Source organism: Bicyclus anynana, chromosome 14 (genome assembly GCF_947172395.1).
Source record: "Bicyclus anynana chromosome 14, ilBicAnyn1.1, whole genome shotgun sequence".
Lineage (NCBI taxonomy): Eukaryota > Metazoa > Arthropoda > Insecta > Lepidoptera > Nymphalidae > Bicyclus > Bicyclus anynana.
This window is the reverse complement of record NC_069096.1, coordinates 1,175,872-1,195,323: the sequence shown is the minus strand read 5'-3', so window position 1 is coordinate 1,195,323 and position 19,452 is coordinate 1,175,872. Positions and strand designations below refer to the sequence as shown.

The window sequence follows — 19,452 nt, the reverse complement described above, 5'->3', positions numbered from 1 at the left end:
TTGGATACGAAGCATTTCATTGGTTGGCCAAAAATATAAACAATCCGCGATTGGTCCGACCGAATTTCAAAATGGTGACTAAAGCAAATTGAATCTATTCTATCAAAATTTTGGGGGTCATGTGATAAGGAACAAAACACTCATTATCAAGTGCACTCTTAACGGGTGCGAAAGAGACCAACAAGTTTACAAATAGCCAATTGGGCGTTACAGATATTGTAACAGCTGATTGTCTTGGATGCGGGAATTTTGATTTGAACTCCGTTTATTTTTAGTTTACCCTATCGCGTATTAGAACTCGGCTTCATTCGTATACATTTAACACCAATGATAATTAAATACGGTTGTTTTTCTATACTTCTGATCCCAACGAAACAATACTTTAAACTGTGTCCATCGTGAAAACCGCATGAAAATCCTTTCAGTACCTCAAGAGATACAATGAACAACCAACAGATTATAAATTTTACTAAACTCTACAATAATTATTATTTTATCTTTCGGGCTGTTTAAGTTCATTTATCATAATCTTAAACGGCCCACTGCTGGGTCAGGACTCCCCCATTATAGGAGAAGTTAAATGGAGCTTATGTCCACCACTCTGCTCCCAATTCTTTGATGATCATTTTTATAAGTTGGTTAAAAACTAGTTAAAAAGGAAAAAAAAGCGACACAAAACTTGAATATCATTTATTCAGAACTAAAACACAATTAACACTAAACAACAACAGTGTTGTTATAAACTAATCATTCTTTAAAGCTATCCTAGAGGAAAATAAATGCTGTTTTCCCTTTACATTTTGTTGTTAACATAAATTCGCCAATCTGTGAAACCCAAAGAAACAAAGTTGTATAAAACAATTAAAAATAAAAAGTAAACACTATACTGTACAGGATTATGGCTACGTAATTAACTTATATTATTTATGGCAGTTGTCAGTTATTATAACACTTTTGAACAACTTAAAATCAACTTTCAAATTATTTTTTTAACAAACAAAAAATAAAATTTGATATCCATTATGCATTTATGAAAAGTATTAACTTTTTCCTATTTCCATTTAACCGTGAGATTACAAAATACAATTATTGCTTTATTAGATTACAAAATAAAACGAATTTTTATAATACACTGCACCAACAATGTAGGAATACATGTTGAAGTCAAAAACAAACTATTTTTTAGGGTGTCACAGATAATCTTTGTCTTGTACTAAAATTTAAAAAATAAATTGTCTATTGCTTGCCAATAGTAAACTTGGAGATGCTTTCGAGGAGGTTTATGTATGCAGTGTGTTCATATGCCGTACTAAAATCTGACAACTTTTGCACAAACTCATTGCTAACACCTTTCTCTTCTAGAAGATTCATCAGAAGATCGTAGAGGTACTGAAAGAAAAGGATTCCCCAGGTTAATTTCCACTATATGGTTTATTTCAAGACATAATATTGTTATTTTTACAAAAAAAAAAATATTTACACAAAAAATAACTTAAATAAAATAAAATTTAATTAAAGTTTAACAATTAATTTCTCACCAGAAGAAATTAATTAAATAAAGAAAAGTAAAAACAGATAAATTAGAAGAAAAAAAACTGTTTAGACTTTTAAATTTGTGTAAGACTGGGATACTAAAATTTTGATAAGTGAGTTTGTTTTAAAAAAAAATATTATCGTTAATCTTCAAATATAATATAGAATATACTGTTGTATGTATGCATCATTTACAATATTTAATAACTGTTCAAAAATACTTAGAACTGAAATATATGACAAAATGGTAAAATAATATTGTAGCATTTCTGTGAATACACCCACCATACAAGGGGGGAATAAACTTCACTTCTATGCATATTTTATACCCCATATTTGGCACTTGAAAACCTACCGTAAAGTGTAGGGCAAGTATGGCGTATGGGGACATGGGCAGGATTCGAACCTGGAACCTGACGCGAGTACCACACCAGTGTTACCACTACTCCACGAGAGTCATACGGGAACATAGCGAAAAAGTTCTACATATAAATATTTGGTTCAACCATTGATAACATTTGTATCTTATTGGTTCTATAAAATCAACTCTAATTTCAAGAATTAAAGTATAATAAAATAAATTAGTTTTTTTTCAAAGGATATGGAAATTCCATTTTTTTATAGTATGTCAAAATTAAGTAAGTAACTTATAAAGTAATTAAATTTTTGATTACTTTTACTAAATAATTATGTATTAGCTTTTATTTTAATAATACTTACTCCATCGAGCACGTCGCCGGCGACAGCGTATACTTTCTCGCTCCACTCTCCTTTGTATAATGTCACCTCATCGATGCCAAATATGTCATCTGGAATAGAGCATCATATTATATTATTTATTGTAAAATGGGGCCGCAGTAGCTGGCAAACAACAGATCTGCCAGAAGGCTGCTTGATTATAGGTTGTAAAATATGGGGTTAAAACCTAGGACAACAAATAACATGGGTGGTGGTTATAGACTTATCTCACTTAGCCTTCTTAGGTCTCAGTGGTTGGAAAATGAGATGGGCACCACTAGATATCTAGAGATGAAAGTAAAACAACTGTCAAGCAATACCAACAGAATCTAAAAGATGTCACCCTTTCTATTCTATGGGACAAAGGAGTGAGATGAGTTTTTGGTGTATTGGTGTAATCTATTACAATTATGCTGTTATTTATTACAATAATATGTTATAACTTTTTAAACTATAAATATAAAAATACAATCTGCATTTTTGTGTGCTGGGTATATTATTTGTTGATCCAGTAGGTATGTAACTTAATTAATGCTGCTGAAAGTGGTATAGCATTATAACTATAAGATTCTGGGTTCAATTTCAAACTCTGGAATATTCAGTTCATACAATGAATTAAAAATATTTGTCCTATAAGAATTCCTCAAATTTTTTTTTATTCATTTTTACAATTTCATAATTCACTTACTGTACTCATCAGCATTAGTAGATGGAGGTTCCTGCAGGAAAGAGCAAGTGAAGCCCAGTGTGGTGTCCCCTCTCACCAGGTCCACCTCAAACTGTGGCTTGGAGCGCATCTCGGAGAACTCCTGTTTCTCTGGCTGTGCATCCTCACCAAAGTCCTCAGTGTCGACAGTATGGTTGACATTGAATGTTATTGTTACCCTGAAATGAGAACACAAACAAAATAAATATTATCATAACAGATGGATGTCATTCTTAAACCTTTTAATCTGGCCTTTCTGCAAAATATTTTGAATTTTAATATGGTTTTCAGTAGAAAGTGATTGAAGATAAATGTTTATATATTATGTGTAGTATATTAAAAAGATGTCATCTTTCAGGCTTTCGACACAGTTGAAGAAAGTCGTAGACATCCACCAATCCGAAATTACTCAATGTAAACAAACCACTAATTACCATAAATAGGGTTGTCAAATATTTAAAAAACAAACATAGTAATTTTTTTACCTATTCCTATTGGTACAATAAAAATAATACTTTTAAACTTTCATCTGGAACTTAATTTGGGTTGGCATTAGAATAAGGTCGCCTTCCTAGAAATAAGATGATGATATCAGAGGATATTGTGGAGTCTAATAATACCTCTACAACATGATTTTACCCGCTGAGACTGATAGTTTTTTTTTTTTTGTTAAAAAAGTTTTAGGTTATGTGCGTATATTTTGGCCAGATTTCATGGTCTAAAGTCACTGGTTTTATATTTTTTCACTCACAATTATCACAAGCATAACTCACAACACAAGATAATACACATTTTTAACAAGAAATCCCAAAAAAACATAAATAATTAAATACAATTAATATTTTTGTCAATTTTCATTTGACTAAAGCAATAATGTCACAGACTAACCTAACAAACGTGTTTTTAGCCACAGATGCATGACAGTAAACCTAGAATAACCACAGATAATGAAATAGTGTTAGATAATTACAAAATTTGGGCACCCCGACTCCAAGCAGTCTTGTCTGCCCTACCCCTAGAGTGTTTTTGTAAAGCGCGAAGCCAGAAGCTCGCGAAGAAGGTCCTGAATGAAGCAAACCTATGAGGCCTAGTTGAGCGAAAGGGGGAGGTGGCGAGCGAAGCGAGCCGGCGACCTCTGTAGCGAAACTAAGGTCCGAATAGGTGAAGCTGAATGAAGGGGCGACGAAGCGAGTCTTCTGGCGTAGCCACTTAAAAATGCTTTCTGCCATTACTAAAACTTTGGCACAGAAGAAGTTTGGCATTATCAGTACAATAAAGATGATATCCATCCATCCATTAATTTTGGCAATAATTTCGAATTTATTAGTAGTATTTGTTAATCTGTGACAAATTTGCTATTCTATGTCAAAAATCTGGAACCCAGAGCCGTAGTCTGTGTCAGTCATAAAAACTTGGTCTATGGTTGACACAGCTGATAACTGTCATTAATTTTTACAATATTAATTAATCATTTACAATACTATTAAGTTTTTTTTAGTTTTCTTGTAAAAAAAAGTGAATTATCTTGTTACAAGTGATGCATAAGATGATTGTGAGTGAACCGTGATTATACCAGTGAGGTTTGACCTACAAATATACATACTTAACCTAAAAAATTCGTAAATTTAAAAAAATCATAAAAAAAAAACTACTACTTTCAGCGGTAAATAAATAACGTAGGGAGGTCTCCCACCTCCCCCCCTCCCCTCCCCCCCTCCCCAAAACCCCTCGGTCGAGGCGACCTTATTCTAATTATTACCCCTTAATTTAACTACCCAATATGTAATGTGAAGGAAAAATCTCTTTTTTTTTTGTTCTGTTTTTCTCATGCAATCAGTATCTCTAAAATTAAAAGTTATCATTTTATTTTTACAACTATGAGTACATTTCAGAAAACCATAACTCAATGAGCGGACATTTCTTATCAGTGGGCATAAGCCTCCTCCAGAGACTTCCATAGCACTGTCTCTTGCCTTCCTTCTGTCTGAGTTCATCCTACTTTTCCTTTTTCCTGTCCGAGTCTCAATTAAAAAAGAATAAAAATCTTACAGTTCATCCTTCAGTTGCTTGCTAAGGGTGACTTCAGCGCTGTCTGCCTTCACAGTGAACCCATCCACTTCGGTGGGCAGGGTCTTCACCTTCTGTGCCTTGCGCTCTGCTACTATCTCCTCAGTGAGAAACTCAACTAACTCCCTCTCTCCTGTAATAGTGAATTCCAAAATATGTTACAAATTTTCAGCAGACTAACAGGCTCCCAGGAGTGTCACCTGATTAGCTCCCATTCATGTGGACATGTAGCAACCAAATATAGCTTATTCTACTTCCTGATAACTTAGCTTTTTATTGGTGGAAAAATGGTTAAACTTGGTACAGTAATTTCAGACTCATTGTCTTTTTATTAGGTTTTTATTGCTATAGACATCAGCGGTGAAGAGTCCAAGCAACCAATTCACGACTGGTTACCTTTAAAAAATTCATACATATTTGTTGTAATAAATATAAATATGTATGGATATACAAGAAACCGGAGTCTGTATCACACTGTTTGAATTTCCTTTTTTTTAGGACGGCTTACCTTCATCCAAATCAAATTCCACCCTTCGCCACTGATAGATATACAATTTAAATAATATATAACTAGTTAGTTGCATTATTTATAAGTGGTCACATGTATGTGGCAAAAGGATAGATAATGTATAGTCTATTTTAATTTAATATTCCTACAGGAACTGGATCTATAATGGTAAAATGATTGTACATATCTAGTTTGTAATAAAACTTTTAGTAACAGAATGAGTTTTTTCTATTACCATAAATTACTATACTATACATGATAATAAATACATTTTTCTTGTATTTACATTTTTAACAAAGTTTTAATGCATGTATATGTTTGTGTACATCAATAAATAAATGTTTAATACCTCTATGAAGTAACACAGCAGATTTCTAGTGTTACCGGATGCAAATATTACTTACTATGCCCTGCACAATTCACCAACATACCAGTTGAGGGGCATTATGGCACTAAATTGTGGCAGGGATTGGACTTAATTGTTCAATAAAATATTGAGTATTAGGAGGATACACGTTAGATCGGGTTTGGGCTGAGCCGAGTGTCAGCCATAGCATGGTTGACTAGCATGGTTGAATACTACATATATTTTAAATACACATTCACCCTATACCAAGCGGCAACAGAGTGACAGTCAAGTATCAGACAAAGAACAACCGACACTTGGCTTGGTCTTGACACTGTCAAGCGTGAGTCGTCCATAACATTGATCTTTGATTGGTAGTAGTTGGGATGGGATAAAAACTATAGCCCCTGGCCCTGGGCGAATTGCGATAAAATGATTACTACCATGAACTCACTTCAACATAAAACATGGGATAATGTATTTAATGTGTACTAAATACAGGAGTAGGATAGGGTAGCTTACCAAGAGGTTTAGGATTCACAGATTTCTCATCCCTTTCATCTGTTAAAATAGTAGAGATAAGATAATTAAAATAAAAGCAATGAAGTTCTCACAAATCGACGAAGCATGTGGTTTTCACATAATATTTAATAACTTTATTATTAGGAAACTATAATCTTGTAGGATATCTAATAATTTTGGACATTATTTCATCAGAGATGACATAACCTCAAAAATATTGTCAGTTTTATAGAGGCGGTACCTTTTGTATGAAGTGCTTTGAGTCCGCAGCCGCAGCCGCAGGTCTTGGAATGGTTGTTGAGCAGGCTGGTGGAGGCGGAGGTGCTGTCCATTCTCGTGGAACAGCTCATGTGCCATATTCCTCTCGTGAAGTCACGTTTGACGGGCGTCTGCGTACGGGACACTATTGCACCCGTTAAACCCGAACTTTTAACGCATGTTTGAATAACTCTGTGCGCTGTTCTTACTAAACCGCTCATTTTTGCAACTATTCAATTGAAAATGCCAAGAAATGAGAAATAAGATTTTCGAATTCAGATAATCGACTTCCAACACCACTTGCAAGCCGGTTTTGAAATTGCCAGAATCAAAAATTTTAAATTAAGTCATATCACAGATTACACTTGTTTTATTTTAAGCTGGGTATACACAGCCTTACAAACGTAAAACGTAGTGATTATATTTTATTATTTAGACGTAACATAGATAAATGTTACGTTCAAATTGATTCCAATTTTTTTAATAAATCTAATATATTAGCTATACTTATACTTTATAATAATAAATGCGAAAGTAAGTCTGTCTATCTGTCTGTTACCTCTTCACGGCTAAACCATTGAACCGATTTCAACGAAATTTGGGATAGTGATAAAGTGCACCTAGGCTACTTTTTACCCGGAATAATCCGCGGACTAAGAAAAAGATTTTACGCGAACAAAGTTGCAGGCGTCCACTAGTTTTAGTTCAGCACCACAGACCACAAAGTCAGCACCGGATAACTGTCATTTCATCCATAGACACACATCTTCACCTCATCTCCGGAGTAAATATGTTCCTTGATCTTCACCATCTGTCATTTTTGTCAATGTCATAGGCACGTGTTTATTGTATTTTGATTTGGTTACAATTTAGATTTTAGAAATTCGTATATAAGTGTAATATTTATTATACATAAAATGGTTAAGAAGAGATCATTTGTGCCAGCAGTAACTCCGGTGCCGCATTCTAAATCAGTAGAAGTCATCGCAGAAGAAGTAACCATCCACCCCTTGTGTTTGCACGGCCCAACATTACTGTTTTCTGGTGAAAAAGGAAGATTCTTTGCATGCGCTTCATGTAGGAACAATAAAGATTGTACGGTGCACATTGAGGAGGAAGATTGGCTAAAAGAAGGCGTACGGCAAAGAAACGAAAAGTACTACAAACTGATTCCGAAGTTGGACAAAGCTGCAGCATGGAATCATTTTAAAGAGGTTAGTTAAAGTACGACACCTTAAAGTACAACGTTAAAAAATTCAAAATTGGCTTGTATAGATACATACAGACGACGATACCACTAGTCTTTCACTAGTAGTACTGAATTACTTTCTGTGGCGACGATTTCAACCGCGTGGAAATATCGGGAAAAAGTAACACGTAAATGTAGTTGTGGTATTCCAGAGTAATCTGTCTTTGTGCCAAATTTCATCTATCTATCTATCATCTATTTAGCTATTATAAATGGTTTATAAATGATTTGATAAGTGATTTATTTAATGTATTTATAATAATAAATTGTTTTATATAGAGTATGGTTTTATTTTTTGTCATTTATAATCTACAAAAATTCTGTATCTTTTCTAAACTTTAGTTGAATAATTCCACTTTACTGTCATGTCTTGCTACCTAGTTCAATAAACGTTATCTAAATTATAAATCATATTATTTAAACATAATATTTTTATTTAATGTAATTTATAATAACAGATTCTTTTCTAGAGCTTATATTTTTATTTTATATAATAATTATTATAGGACTCAAAAGGTGATTACAAATATAAGAAAACTAATACCGAACAAAGGTTATGATTCACAACACTTGTCAGGACAACTTAATTAACAAATCAAACTGTAACCAAAATAACATCCTAGAATGGCAGAGAATGACCTTGAGTGAAGTCACGTACTTGTAAACGATGTGTGTAGGGTTAAAGGCACCTTTTACTGATATCAAACACTCCCCTTTTCCACTCAAGTCACTCTCCCCGCCTATCCCAAGTAACCCATAAAGAATTACACAAGAGATGTGGACGGCTCGAACGCCACGAGCACACTGAAGCCAACACGAGATCGAGCAACGTCATATCCGTCACAGACTACTATTTACAACACTAAATGGCGATAACATAATTGTGTTTGTTTTTAGGTGAAGTCAAGACATCCCTCAGACAGGGCGTACTGCCACACATGCCAAGAACTCTTCATAGTGTCTCAGAGTAAGAAGCACCTGAAAGACCACAGAATAGTTCTGCCGCTAACGGATGAGCAACTAGCACATCCAACTACATTTTTGTTACCATTGGAGAATGATCAGAATGAGGCGCAATATATTTTTGCTAAGAAATCAGCCAGCACCATTTTGGGGATTTTGAAGAATAATAAGATAAGGTTTGTTTAAAGATACATATTATAGATTATAAAATTTAATAAAGTTACCTGTAGTTGCTGAATCATCTTCATCATCCATCATCATATTAGCTGATGGACATCCACTGCAGGACATAGGCCTTTTGTAGAGACTTCCAAACATCACAATACTGAACCTTGAACTTGGGATTCACTGGATGTGCATCCAGTGAATCTCAAGTTGATTGAAGTTGAAGAAGAAGAATATTATTATTAAATCCAATATGATTTATACTAATTAACCAATTTTTGTGTTATTGATGTCTCACATTGACTCATTCTGTGAGGATCAGACATTAGTTAATAAATAAAAAAAAAATGGGACCATTGGGTTTTGTGGGCAAAGTGAAATCTGCCCATCTCCTTAACTGTAGTGATTAGATTTGGATGTAAATTGGTAATAGTGTTATTTTATTCTCCATTATATTTTCTGTATTATGCTAATAACATTTTACTATTAATAAGCCACAAACCACAAAAAGCAAGAAGTTGCATAGACATCGGAAGAGTAGACTATAGTGGCTTTATTTCATTATGATCTGGATTTTGATTTAAACTTAATTGAGTTTAAATCTCAGAGTTCAGAAACCATTTACATGTTTTTAAATGACACCACAATATGCTCCAAAGAACCAAAACTTGAGTGCCTCAGAAACCAATGGTTAGGTTAGGTATTTTTTATTTGCCCTTAAGACCTAGAAAATAACATGCTTAATTGTAAGCAGTATGTTGCAGTGCACAATTTCGCGAGATAGTTTATAATCTAACAGTATTTACAATTTTATGACGACATAATATATACTTTTTGTTTCAGCAACATTTTATGCATAGGGACACCATCAATACATGAAGCAGCACAAGAGCATCCAGACTTTGACTCCTTACTCTTGGACTATGACACTCGCCACCTGCAGTTCTATCCTGGCAACAAGTTCCTCTGGTACAACATGTTCAACAACTATCTGTTCCAAAATGAAGATGAGAAAGTGCTGAAGAAGTTCCTCAAAAGCTCCAAGTAAGAAATAACATTCATTTGTTTATATGCCAGTGTATGTTGTGTCACACAGTCTGATTCTTTTGGCAGATAAATAATAAAAAATCTGAAAAATACTTGGTGACAAATATTATTATTATTATTTTGTTTATTTAACAAACACGGATTTCAATCGTATTATGGTCCAGAGACTGATGTGAAATAAAAAAAAAGGAATTCTAGTTAAATATAATGTTTTTTGTTTGTTTGTTTTAGAAACAAAGGTCTAGCCATAGTGATAGATCCACCCTTTGGTGGTCGAGTAGAACCATTAGCACAGACTATAAAGGAACTCTCTAAAATGTACAGTACCATTTGTGAAAGTGAAGATAAAATATTACCAGTCATCTGGGCATTTCCTTACTTTGCAGAGCCCTATATTACAAACATGCTGCCCGAGATCAAAATGCATGATTATCAAGTAAGTCCAGTGTGAATGAGTTGATTCTATAAAATTTCTTATCTGTTATTCTATCTTAGAATATCCAAGTTTAACAGCTTCAATAGCTCAATAGTAAGAAAGGTCAGACATCTCCGAGGGGTGGTGGATCCCCGCACCATTGGTCTATTGTCGTACCCTATCCTAATACAGTATTTCTCGACTATTTAGAGGGAAATGGGAATATTGGTCATACTTAAAAAATATGGCAAATATTTTTTTTCTTTTTTTTTATAAAAAAAAAAAGGTAAAGTTTCAATGAAAATGATCATATTTATATTTATTGACTGAATTTTTAAAATGCCATCAAGATAATATTTTGCTGTAATTAAACCATGACTACAATAACTCGGTATGGCAGAGCTAAAAAGTTAGATAATTAAAGAAACATTTCTTAAAAAATATGTAGAATGAAGTATTCTTATTAAATTAGATAATTTCAGCTAATCTACAGTTAATTCTTTTAGGATCAGTTACTTTTACAATGTCGTCATCAACCCATATTCGGCTCACTGCTGAGCTCGAGTCTCCTCTCAGAATGAGAGGGGTTAGGCCAATAGTCCACCACGCTGGCCCAATGCGGATTGGCTTTTACAATGTATATTTCATAAATCATAATGTAACTTTTACAGGTAGACTATCAAAACCACAAAAAATTTCAAAAGGGCGGTCGGAAATTTGGTTCACCTGTCCGCTTTTTCACAAACCTACCATTTTCTACCATTGATCTGTCAAATGATAGCAGTTACAAACTTTGTGATAAATGCAAATATTGGGTGTCAACGTCTAATGTACATTGCAACAAATGTAGAGAATGCACGAGCAAGAACGGAATGACTTACAAACATTGTAATGTGTGCAAGCGGTGTGTGAAGCCTACATTCAAGCATTGTGACGCTTGTGAGAGGTGTTGTTTGGAGAAACATGTTTGTGGCACTGTTGTTGAGTCACAGGTAACTTATAATAATTATACCTACTATTGAGCAATGATAATTTTGTACTATATGTAGATTTGGTTATGTCCCTACAAAATCACTGTAAAAAGTGATTTGAATGAAACTACAAAACTGAAAGCACATTTTTTATGTATATGTTTTTACACTTCCTGAACACACAAATCAACATTGTAGATGATATTTAGGTATTATTTGTTTAAATAATGTTTGTTGTTGACCACAACTAACATTGAGATGTGGAAATTTCCTCTTTTGAGCACCTATTTTTTCATGACTTAGTAATACATCTAACAGTCATTAATAACTTTTTTATTGTGTTAATAATTTTTCTTCACTTCATTGTGTTAATAACTTTTTTTCAAAATAATACATGCAATTTTCTGTGGCTTTGTTTGAAAGAAAAAGTCAAGTTTGTCAAACATAATTTGATTGTTAACACTCACTCTGACACTATGTTTTGATTATTCTTATAGTTTTGTTCATACATAATGATAATGGCCATCAAGAATATATTCTATGCAAATAGATAATTTTATTTACCTGTATAAAAAATAATTCATGTTTATATTGATTTTCTAAACAATTGAACTGATTGTGATGAAACATTGTTATAACTCTAAAAATGCTCAAAAAATCTACTTGTCAATAAATTTACACAACAAATGTAAAAGTAACTATGTATGTATTACATGGAAAACTAACAGAAAATGGAAAAGTAAAAATCTACAAGAGCTAAAATTTATTTTTTCTTTTCAGTCTTGCTACAACTGCAATGAAAAAGGACACAAAAAATCAGAATGCCCACAAAAAGATGGCAGTAGTGCAAAGAAAAAACGCAAGTCAAAATAAAAATGTACTTTATTAAATAAAAGATTTTTAAATATGTATATGGTACTGTTCATTCAATAATCAAATAATCACACCCCTAAAAATTATAATTAATACACAAATCACGATTATTACTTATGCAATTAAAAAAATCACTATAAAAATTTTAAAATCAAATCTTTTCTCCGTTTTTTGTTACAGATTGCTGAAACAAAAGAAATGATTATATAATTTAATTAAGCCTCATTGTTTTTGTATAATAGAGTAGTTGACTCATGTCAAATTTAATATAAACAATATTAATATTGTACCCTTATATTACATGTAATAAGGGTACAAAATTTAGTGGTCAAGTGCGGAAAAGGCCCAGGAAAAAAGAAGAAGGGTACTAAATATATCAATATCATAATAAAAGTAAAGGATTTCATAGAAAACTTGATTTAAAAATTATTTATATTAAATATTTCCAAACGTGAAAAACGCTGTAGTCCATTTTGTGACGTCATAATGTTAATTGATGTCATTAAAGGAAAAAACGTTAAACTAATAATTTTGCCAAACACCCCGTTTGGTTAAGATAGTGTTTACGTGACGTCTTTAAACCGTTAAAATATAGACCAACATGGCCAACAGCGTTTTAGCTCGTATTGTCAAAAAATATTTAAAAATTTTATTTTTTATGTATTCACGTCTCAAAAAAATATTAGAATTTTTTTCAATCTAGTAGAATAAATATAAACAATCCAAAAAAAGTGTCAACTAGCTTAATGAAAGTCTGAGGACTAAAGGCAAATATTAGTCATGTTGAAAACATGTATCAATTGTACAAAATAGCCTTCTAAAATCCAGGATAGATGTCTAACTGAGATATCATTAATATCTCAGTTAGACATCTTTGCATCTATGAAGTGAATGTCACTGGGGGTAGTGTAAATTATAAGTCTGTTGATAATTTATTGTTCTTTTGTTTAAAACCTGACGTCATCAAGATGGTTATAGCTGTTATAAAATCTCTGATAATGAAGATTGACTAACTTGTGACTGATCTGGTTGAGCACGTCTTGCGTGGCCGAGTAGCGTGCCTCCACGAGCACGGCGCGCTGCTGCCACGCGTTGCGCACGTCGGCCCAGCGCGACATGTGCTGCGCGAGTAGCTCCTCCTTGCTTGGTGGCTGTGCTTCGTGCTAGGAAGTGTCACTGTTGTTATTCTAACTAATCAGTGGCATGCATAAGGTTTTTAACTAGGGTATTGCACTATAAGTAAACATTAAAAAATTCCTTGTCCAACTACATACAACTTATATTCTGTGGTCCAACATAGGTTTGTATTGAGTCCTTAGGGTAGTTAGTGCTTTTTTGCATCTATAAAGCAGCCATTGGTTCAACTAATACTATTGTAAAAATGTGAGCATGTTTGTTTGTTATGCTTTCACACCTAAACCACTAAACCGATTTTAAGAATTCTTTCTCCAATGGAAAACTATATTAGCAGCAAGTGACCTACACAGTTCCCGTTCCCTTGGCAATATGACTATAATATAGTAAATGTTACTCGCTGATAATGTAGCTTCTTATAATAGGTTTAGGCACAATAAATAATACTACAAGTTTTAGACGTGAAAGTGTAACAAACAAACTCACATTTGCATTTATAATATAACCGCCGCTCCGTGGTTTCACCCGCATAGTTTTCATTTCCGTGGGTATATCTGGATAACATATTATGGCCTATGACACACAAATAACGTAGATTATTGGTAAAAGTATTTCGAAAATCTGTTCAGCAGAACCAAAGATTACCCCCTACATACAAACTCACAAATTTTCCCTCTTTTATTATTATTATTTCCCTATTTTAAACGTCCACTGGCCTCCCGCAATACAATCAAATACTTACATAATTCAAATTAATATTATCTTTGCTTTTTTTCTGCTCTGGCAGCAAATCTGGTATCCTAGATATGACTGGCCCCTCAGGACCTGGCAGATCTATACTGTCTTCTGATGGAGTTTCTTCTACTGATTTACTGAAACAAATAGTTAACAATTCGCGTAAACAAACGAAAAAGATAATATTACAAATATTATAGATAAGGAATGCCCAATGGCCACACAGTGTTGGCCGGGAACCCAGGAATGGGGATATTAAAACTTATATGGAGATGATAATATGGTGTATAAAACTATTTTTTTCACTCTTCTTCAAAGTTTTCCAGTGTACCAAAGTATCATTTGTAGCTGTATTATTCTTTTTCTGTTACCACCCTTCCCATTGGGACAACCCCCTCTTTGTCTTCATTGGGCACAAATGAAAGATGCATCAAAAATGTCGTAAAATGTTGTATCAAACAATATTTTTTTGATAAAGTGTTTATTATTAAAGTAATCTAGTTTTTTTTTAGATATAATGTGACGTGATGGGTAGCAGCGACACATATTTTTGTTTGTTTTGGCTTGCGAATTTTATGACTGACCTGCCTGACGTCAACCCTCCTCGGGTTCTCTGTCAATTCTGTCTGGGGGGATTTTTGAACCGCCACCTTTTGGTTTAATGGGCACCTCATTGGTAGTGGGCCCCTTGTCGCTATGTGGGTAACAATAAATGTGTTATAGTGTTACCCACTTGGGACATTTTCCCTTAGTCGCCTTTTACAACATACATGGGAAGATTATACCGGGAACAGCACAGTTAAGTTGGTGTGTGTATGTGAGAAGAGAGCATGTGTGTGTGAGAAGAGGGCATGTGTGTTAAAGGAGCGGATGATGAGTTGACAAGTAACAGAGACAAATGGAGAAGATTGACATATTTTGCTGACCTCACTTAAGTGGGACAAAGGAAAGGAGATGATGACACTAATATGACACAACTTTACTTACTTAAAATCACTATAATTGGCCTTAGGCTGGTTAGCAATCCACGCTCTGCAGATAGGATAGAGTGGGGAGTCCTCGGTAAACTGAGACAAGTCCACACTTCTGTCAAACAGTTTGAGCACATAGGACTGGCGTTGTGGAGACTTCCTCCGCCTTATTTGTTTATCTTCCTCTTCTGATGAATGCTCCTTTAGATCTCTACTCAATCTAGGGATTGACAATCAAAATGAATTAATCACACTATTAATGTAAGTCTGGTTATTTGCTATGTTTCTTCAAGTGTTTATCTATATCAGGTCAGTGAAAATTTCTTTAATTGGTGAAAACTTATTCATTTTGAATTGTCATGATGAATTAATTAATTAAAAAGGGAATAGTGATAAGTAAAGTTGCAAACTTACAATAACTTTGCAAACAGCAATTAAATTATTATGTATTTAAAAAAATATATATGTAGTAAGTGTCAACCTTTCACGTGAAGGCATAAAGTCTGAGGAAGCGTCAGAGTCATCGGCAGTAGGTTCCATCATCTCCATCAAGGCACCTTTGAGACGGCCTCGAGCTGTTATTACTTCATTATCTGTAAGTAAAAAAAGGCATTTTTTTTGCAAAGTGTAAGATTTTAGACTTTACACTGTTGTTAGTGTTATTTAAATTAAATTATTTAATAGTAAGGATTTGTATGAACATGAAAATTTCTTCCATCAATAGAAAGCTACATTATCAGAGAGTAACACTGGCTATATATAATCTAATAGGAACTAAGCGGGTTCAACCGTCAGGTTCTGTTTTGTTAGTAAATTAGTAAAACAGTTTTTTTTTAAACTCACCGATTACTTCATCTTTGGGCTTTAGTTTACCACCCTTTTTAGGTGTAAACAGTCTCCTACGTTTTGATAGAGGCATTTAATCACGTTTATATTTATAATTGCGTACGAAACAAAATAAAAAAAAATTCAAGTACAAAAACAATTACAAAGTGGTACAAAGTATTTTCAATAATTCAATTTTTTTGATTATATGGCTTGCTGCTGTACCAATTGGGTACAATTTACTTCGCCAATGTCACGTGGTAAGGAAGACACACTTTTATAGAGGTTGATCGGTGTAAGCTGGGAATCAAGTATTAATTATTATTATCCAGCATAATTTTGACATTGTATATAGCGGATTTTTTTTTTTTTTTTTAAACCTTTTGTTAGTTCAGTTGTTAGTCACACTTCTGAAAAAACACAAAATTAATATTGTTAATAGACATAATATTTACAACTTAAGGTTATTACATTCAATATATTTACATATAAATTTACAATAGGGACTAAACACAGACATTAACAAACACTCAACATTCAAAGGGCGTGGGAATTTAGGAGGAAGAACATCATATAGGGGGTGAAGAAGTTTAGGGCAAGAGAAGAGGATATGGGAAACTGAGCCTTCGTCCAAACCACATTCGCACAGAGAGTGATCTCTCACTCTAATTTTGTTCAAGTGGACAGGTGTACAGGCATGACCAAGTCTTAAACGGGATATTGTAGAGGTGACCCATCTGTCAGCATACCTATGGTGAAAGAACCAAGGTCGCTTGGGTATATTTGGTTGAATTGATGCATAAAATTTACCTTTAAGGGTTTTTGAGTGGTTAAAGAATGATTGCCAAGATTTATCTAAATAGTTTTTTGCTAAGTTACTGAGGTCATGTGAATAATTTTTAAAATGTTCCAATGATCCAAGTTGTACAGCTGCCTTAGCACAAGAGTCCGCAGATTCATTACCAGAGATGCCGGAATGACTGGGTATCCATGCTAGAAATATAGACAAACCAATTTCATGACATGAGAACAGAGCTTCCCTAATCTGTAGTATAATAGGAAATTTGGACTTACTTCTAAAAGGATTTTCCCTTATGGAATATAAGCAGCTAAGGGAGTCAGTAAAAATAACAGTTTGTTTTATGTTATGGGATCGGGCAAACAGGATTGCCTCTAACAAGGCAACAGCCTCTCCTGTGAACACCGAGGTTTCTGGAGGACATTTAAATTGCAAGACTATTTTATATTTGGGAACCCAGCAAGCTGCACCAACACAACTTTCAGGGGAGAGTTTTGAAGCATCTGTGTAAATGTACAAGTAATTTGACCAATTTTGATGAACAATTTCTTGGAACTTTGTGTTGGTATCAGGGGCATCTTTAGTTAGACCCAGATCTGTAATCACAGGAGGATTGTAAACAAGGGCCTCGTATGATGTAGAGTATAGAGGATTTATTGATAATGATGACAAGGGATGCGGAAGCTTAGTGAATTTTTCAAAACTATTAAGGAGACATGGAGAGGGATTACTAGGGCTAATAACTTTTGACAGCTGGGTTAATTTGGACCATAGAGGGTGGGAAGAAAGCTGAAGTGTTTTACTGATAAATCTATCACATAGATACTGTCGCCTGAGATGCAGGGGAGGATCAACACATTCAACCTGTAGAGCATTTGTGGGGGATGACTTCATTGCCCCTAAAACAATTCTAAGGGACCTATATTGAATTCGGTTCAGCAGTTCTGAGGTAGTTTTATTTAAGGGATCTAAAATGAATGAACAGTAATCAATGTGACTACGAACTAGTGCATTGTATAATAGTTTTAAGGAGTAAGAGTGAGCTCCCCACCATACTCCAGCTACAGCCCGTAGAACATTGATACCTTTCTCACATTTTTTAGTAATATATTGTGAATGTGCAAATCCGTTTAGTTTTCTATCTAATATAATACCAAGAAATTTGGCTTTGTCTGTCAAGTTGATGGGTTGTTCCTCAAAACTTAAGTTAAAAGTAGGGATAGATCTCTTCCTTGTAAACACTACAGCTTGGCATTTATCCACTGCTAGAGAAAGGCCATGATCAGAGAGCCATTGACTTAGGTAGTAAAGTGCAGAGTTAAGATGAAGATGTAGGTCGTCTACAGAGCTAGAACTATGGTAAAGGACAATATCATCAGCATACTGTAGAATGTTACAAAAATTGTTCACAGACAATTCTAGGTCATGAGTATATAGACTGTAAAGTAAGGGACTGAGGACAGAGCCTTGGGGAAGACCCTTCCAGACTGATCTGGGGGGAAGAAAGGTGGACTGGTGTTTTAACACCACTGACCTGCCAGAGAGCAGGTTACATATGAAATGTGTCATCCTCGGTGGTACACTCAGCTGGAGCAATTTTTGCCTGAGTAACGGAAGAATTACATTATCATATGCAGAAGCAATATCTAGGAATATACCCACTAGGTACTCTCCCCTTCCAAAGGCAATTCGAATGTCTGTAGTGAGTATGCTGAGACTGTCTGCAGTACTAGAGCCTTTCCTGAAGCCAAACTGTGAAGGAGCCAGTACACCTCTGCTCTCCATTAGCCACTCCAATCTGTTTTTAAGGAGGATCTCCATAACTTTTACTAAAGTAGATGACAGTGCGATAGGTCTATATGAATTAGGATCTGATGGATTTTTGCCAGATTTGAGAATGGGGATAACTAACTGGGTTTTCCAGGCATCTGGAATAAAACCCTTTTCAAAAAAATAATTTATCATGTTAAGAAAACAGTGTTTGGATTTATCATTTAATTTAACCAAAAAAGAGTAGGGTACACCGTCTTCACCAGGGGCTGAATCTTTTAAACCGCTAAGGGCTATTTGAAGCTCTGAGAAGGAAAAGCGGGCATCCATTTTATCCGTATCTGAAACTACTATAGGATATAGGGAATCTTCCATAGTTGGGACGTAAGGGGGGGCAATTTTATCAGCAAAAGCACTAAGCCATTCAGTTGGGTTATTGGAAATGGGATCAGAGTGATTTAAGGATCTCCGGAATCTTCTGATATTATTCCAGACAACTGAGGAGGGGGATCTAGGACTAAGTGATTCACAGAATGTGGACCAACTAACCTTTTTCTTTTTGGGTACTATATTCTTAATCTTAGCAGCTATATGTTGGAATTTAATAAAGTTGTTATTGGACATGCAAGCTGTATATTCAGCTTCTGCGGTTGTTCTCTGGTTAAATAAATCAGTGCATTCTTCATCCCACCAGGGTGGAGAAGGCAGTTGATTTTTTGCAGTAGTTTTTTTCTTAGGTATGTGAGAATCGGCTGAAGACAAAAGAGAGTTAATAAATTGATTGTAGTAAGTCAAAAAATCACTATCATGATCCAGAACTGGAAGAGAGTCCATCATATTGTCAACGGACTGGGCAT

The 19,452-nt window shown here is 34.3% G+C and overlaps 3 protein-coding genes across 3 annotated transcripts; 1 reads left to right on the top strand and 2 right to left on the bottom strand.

Moving 5' to 3' along the window:
• Window positions 1-675: 675 nt before the first annotated feature.
• LOC112055430 (complement component 1 Q subcomponent-binding protein, mitochondrial) lies at window positions 676-7,001 on the bottom strand. Its single transcript, XM_024095547.2, has 5 exons — window positions 6,662-7,001; window positions 5,027-5,177; window positions 2,960-3,156; window positions 2,254-2,342; window positions 676-1,389 (listed from the first exon to the last, which is right to left on the bottom strand). The coding sequence occupies exons 1-5, from the start codon at window positions 6,897-6,899 to the stop codon at window positions 1,237-1,239; spliced, it is 828 nt and encodes a 275-aa protein (XP_023951315.2). The 5' UTR covers window positions 6,900-7,001; the 3' UTR covers window positions 676-1,236.
• A 489-nt stretch (window positions 7,002-7,490) lies between these two features.
• LOC112046459 (rRNA N6-adenosine-methyltransferase ZCCHC4) lies at window positions 7,491-12,399 on the top strand. Its single transcript, XM_024083077.2, has 6 exons — window positions 7,491-7,892; window positions 8,825-9,066; window positions 9,899-10,099; window positions 10,334-10,538; window positions 11,189-11,509; window positions 12,269-12,399. The coding sequence occupies exons 1-6, from the start codon at window positions 7,596-7,598 to the stop codon at window positions 12,359-12,361; spliced, it is 1,359 nt and encodes a 452-aa protein (XP_023938845.2). The 5' UTR covers window positions 7,491-7,595; the 3' UTR covers window positions 12,362-12,399.
• LOC112046460 (protein lin-37 homolog) lies at window positions 12,353-16,264 on the bottom strand. The gene is made up of 6 exons (XM_024083078.2): window positions 16,045-16,264; window positions 15,683-15,794; window positions 15,218-15,421; window positions 14,238-14,367; window positions 13,376-13,524; window positions 12,353-12,545 (listed from the first exon to the last, which is right to left on the bottom strand). The coding sequence occupies exons 1-6, from the start codon at window positions 16,118-16,120 to the stop codon at window positions 12,536-12,538; spliced, it is 681 nt and encodes a 226-aa protein (XP_023938846.2). The 5' UTR covers window positions 16,121-16,264; the 3' UTR covers window positions 12,353-12,535.
• Between the last annotated feature and the right edge of the window lie 3,188 nt (window positions 16,265-19,452).

Coding starts and splice junctions, on each gene's coding strand:
- LOC112055430 (XM_024095547.2), bottom strand. CDS start 6,899: ATGAGCGGTTTAGTAAGAACAGCGCACAGAGTTATTCAAACATGCGTT. Junction 5,178..6,661: donor CAAAGCACTTCATACAAAAG/GTACCGCCTCTA, acceptor TCACTATTACAG/GAGAGAGGGAGTTAGTTGAG. Junction 3,157..5,026: donor AAGCAACTGAAGGATGAACT/GTAAGATTTTTA, acceptor TTCTCATTTCAG/GGTAACAATAACATTCAATG.
- LOC112046459 (XM_024083077.2), top strand. CDS start 7,596: ATGGTTAAGAAGAGATCATTTGTGCCAGCAGTAACTCCGGTGCCGCAT. Junction 9,067..9,898: donor TTGAAGAATAATAAGATAAG/GTTTGTTTAAAG, acceptor TTTTTGTTTCAG/CAACATTTTATGCATAGGGA. Junction 11,510..12,268: donor GCACTGTTGTTGAGTCACAG/GTAACTTATAAT, acceptor TTTTCTTTTCAG/TCTTGCTACAACTGCAATGA.
- LOC112046460 (XM_024083078.2), bottom strand. CDS start 16,120: ATGCCTCTATCAAAACGTAGGAGACTGTTTACACCTAAAAAGGGTGGT. Junction 14,368..15,217: donor GCCAATTATAGTGATTTTAA/GTAAGTAAAGTT, acceptor TATTTGTTTCAG/TAAATCAGTAGAAGAAACTC. Junction 13,525..14,237: donor ATAATATTAATTTGAATTAT/GTAAGTATTTGA, acceptor GACACTTCCTAG/CACGAAGCACAGCCACCAAG.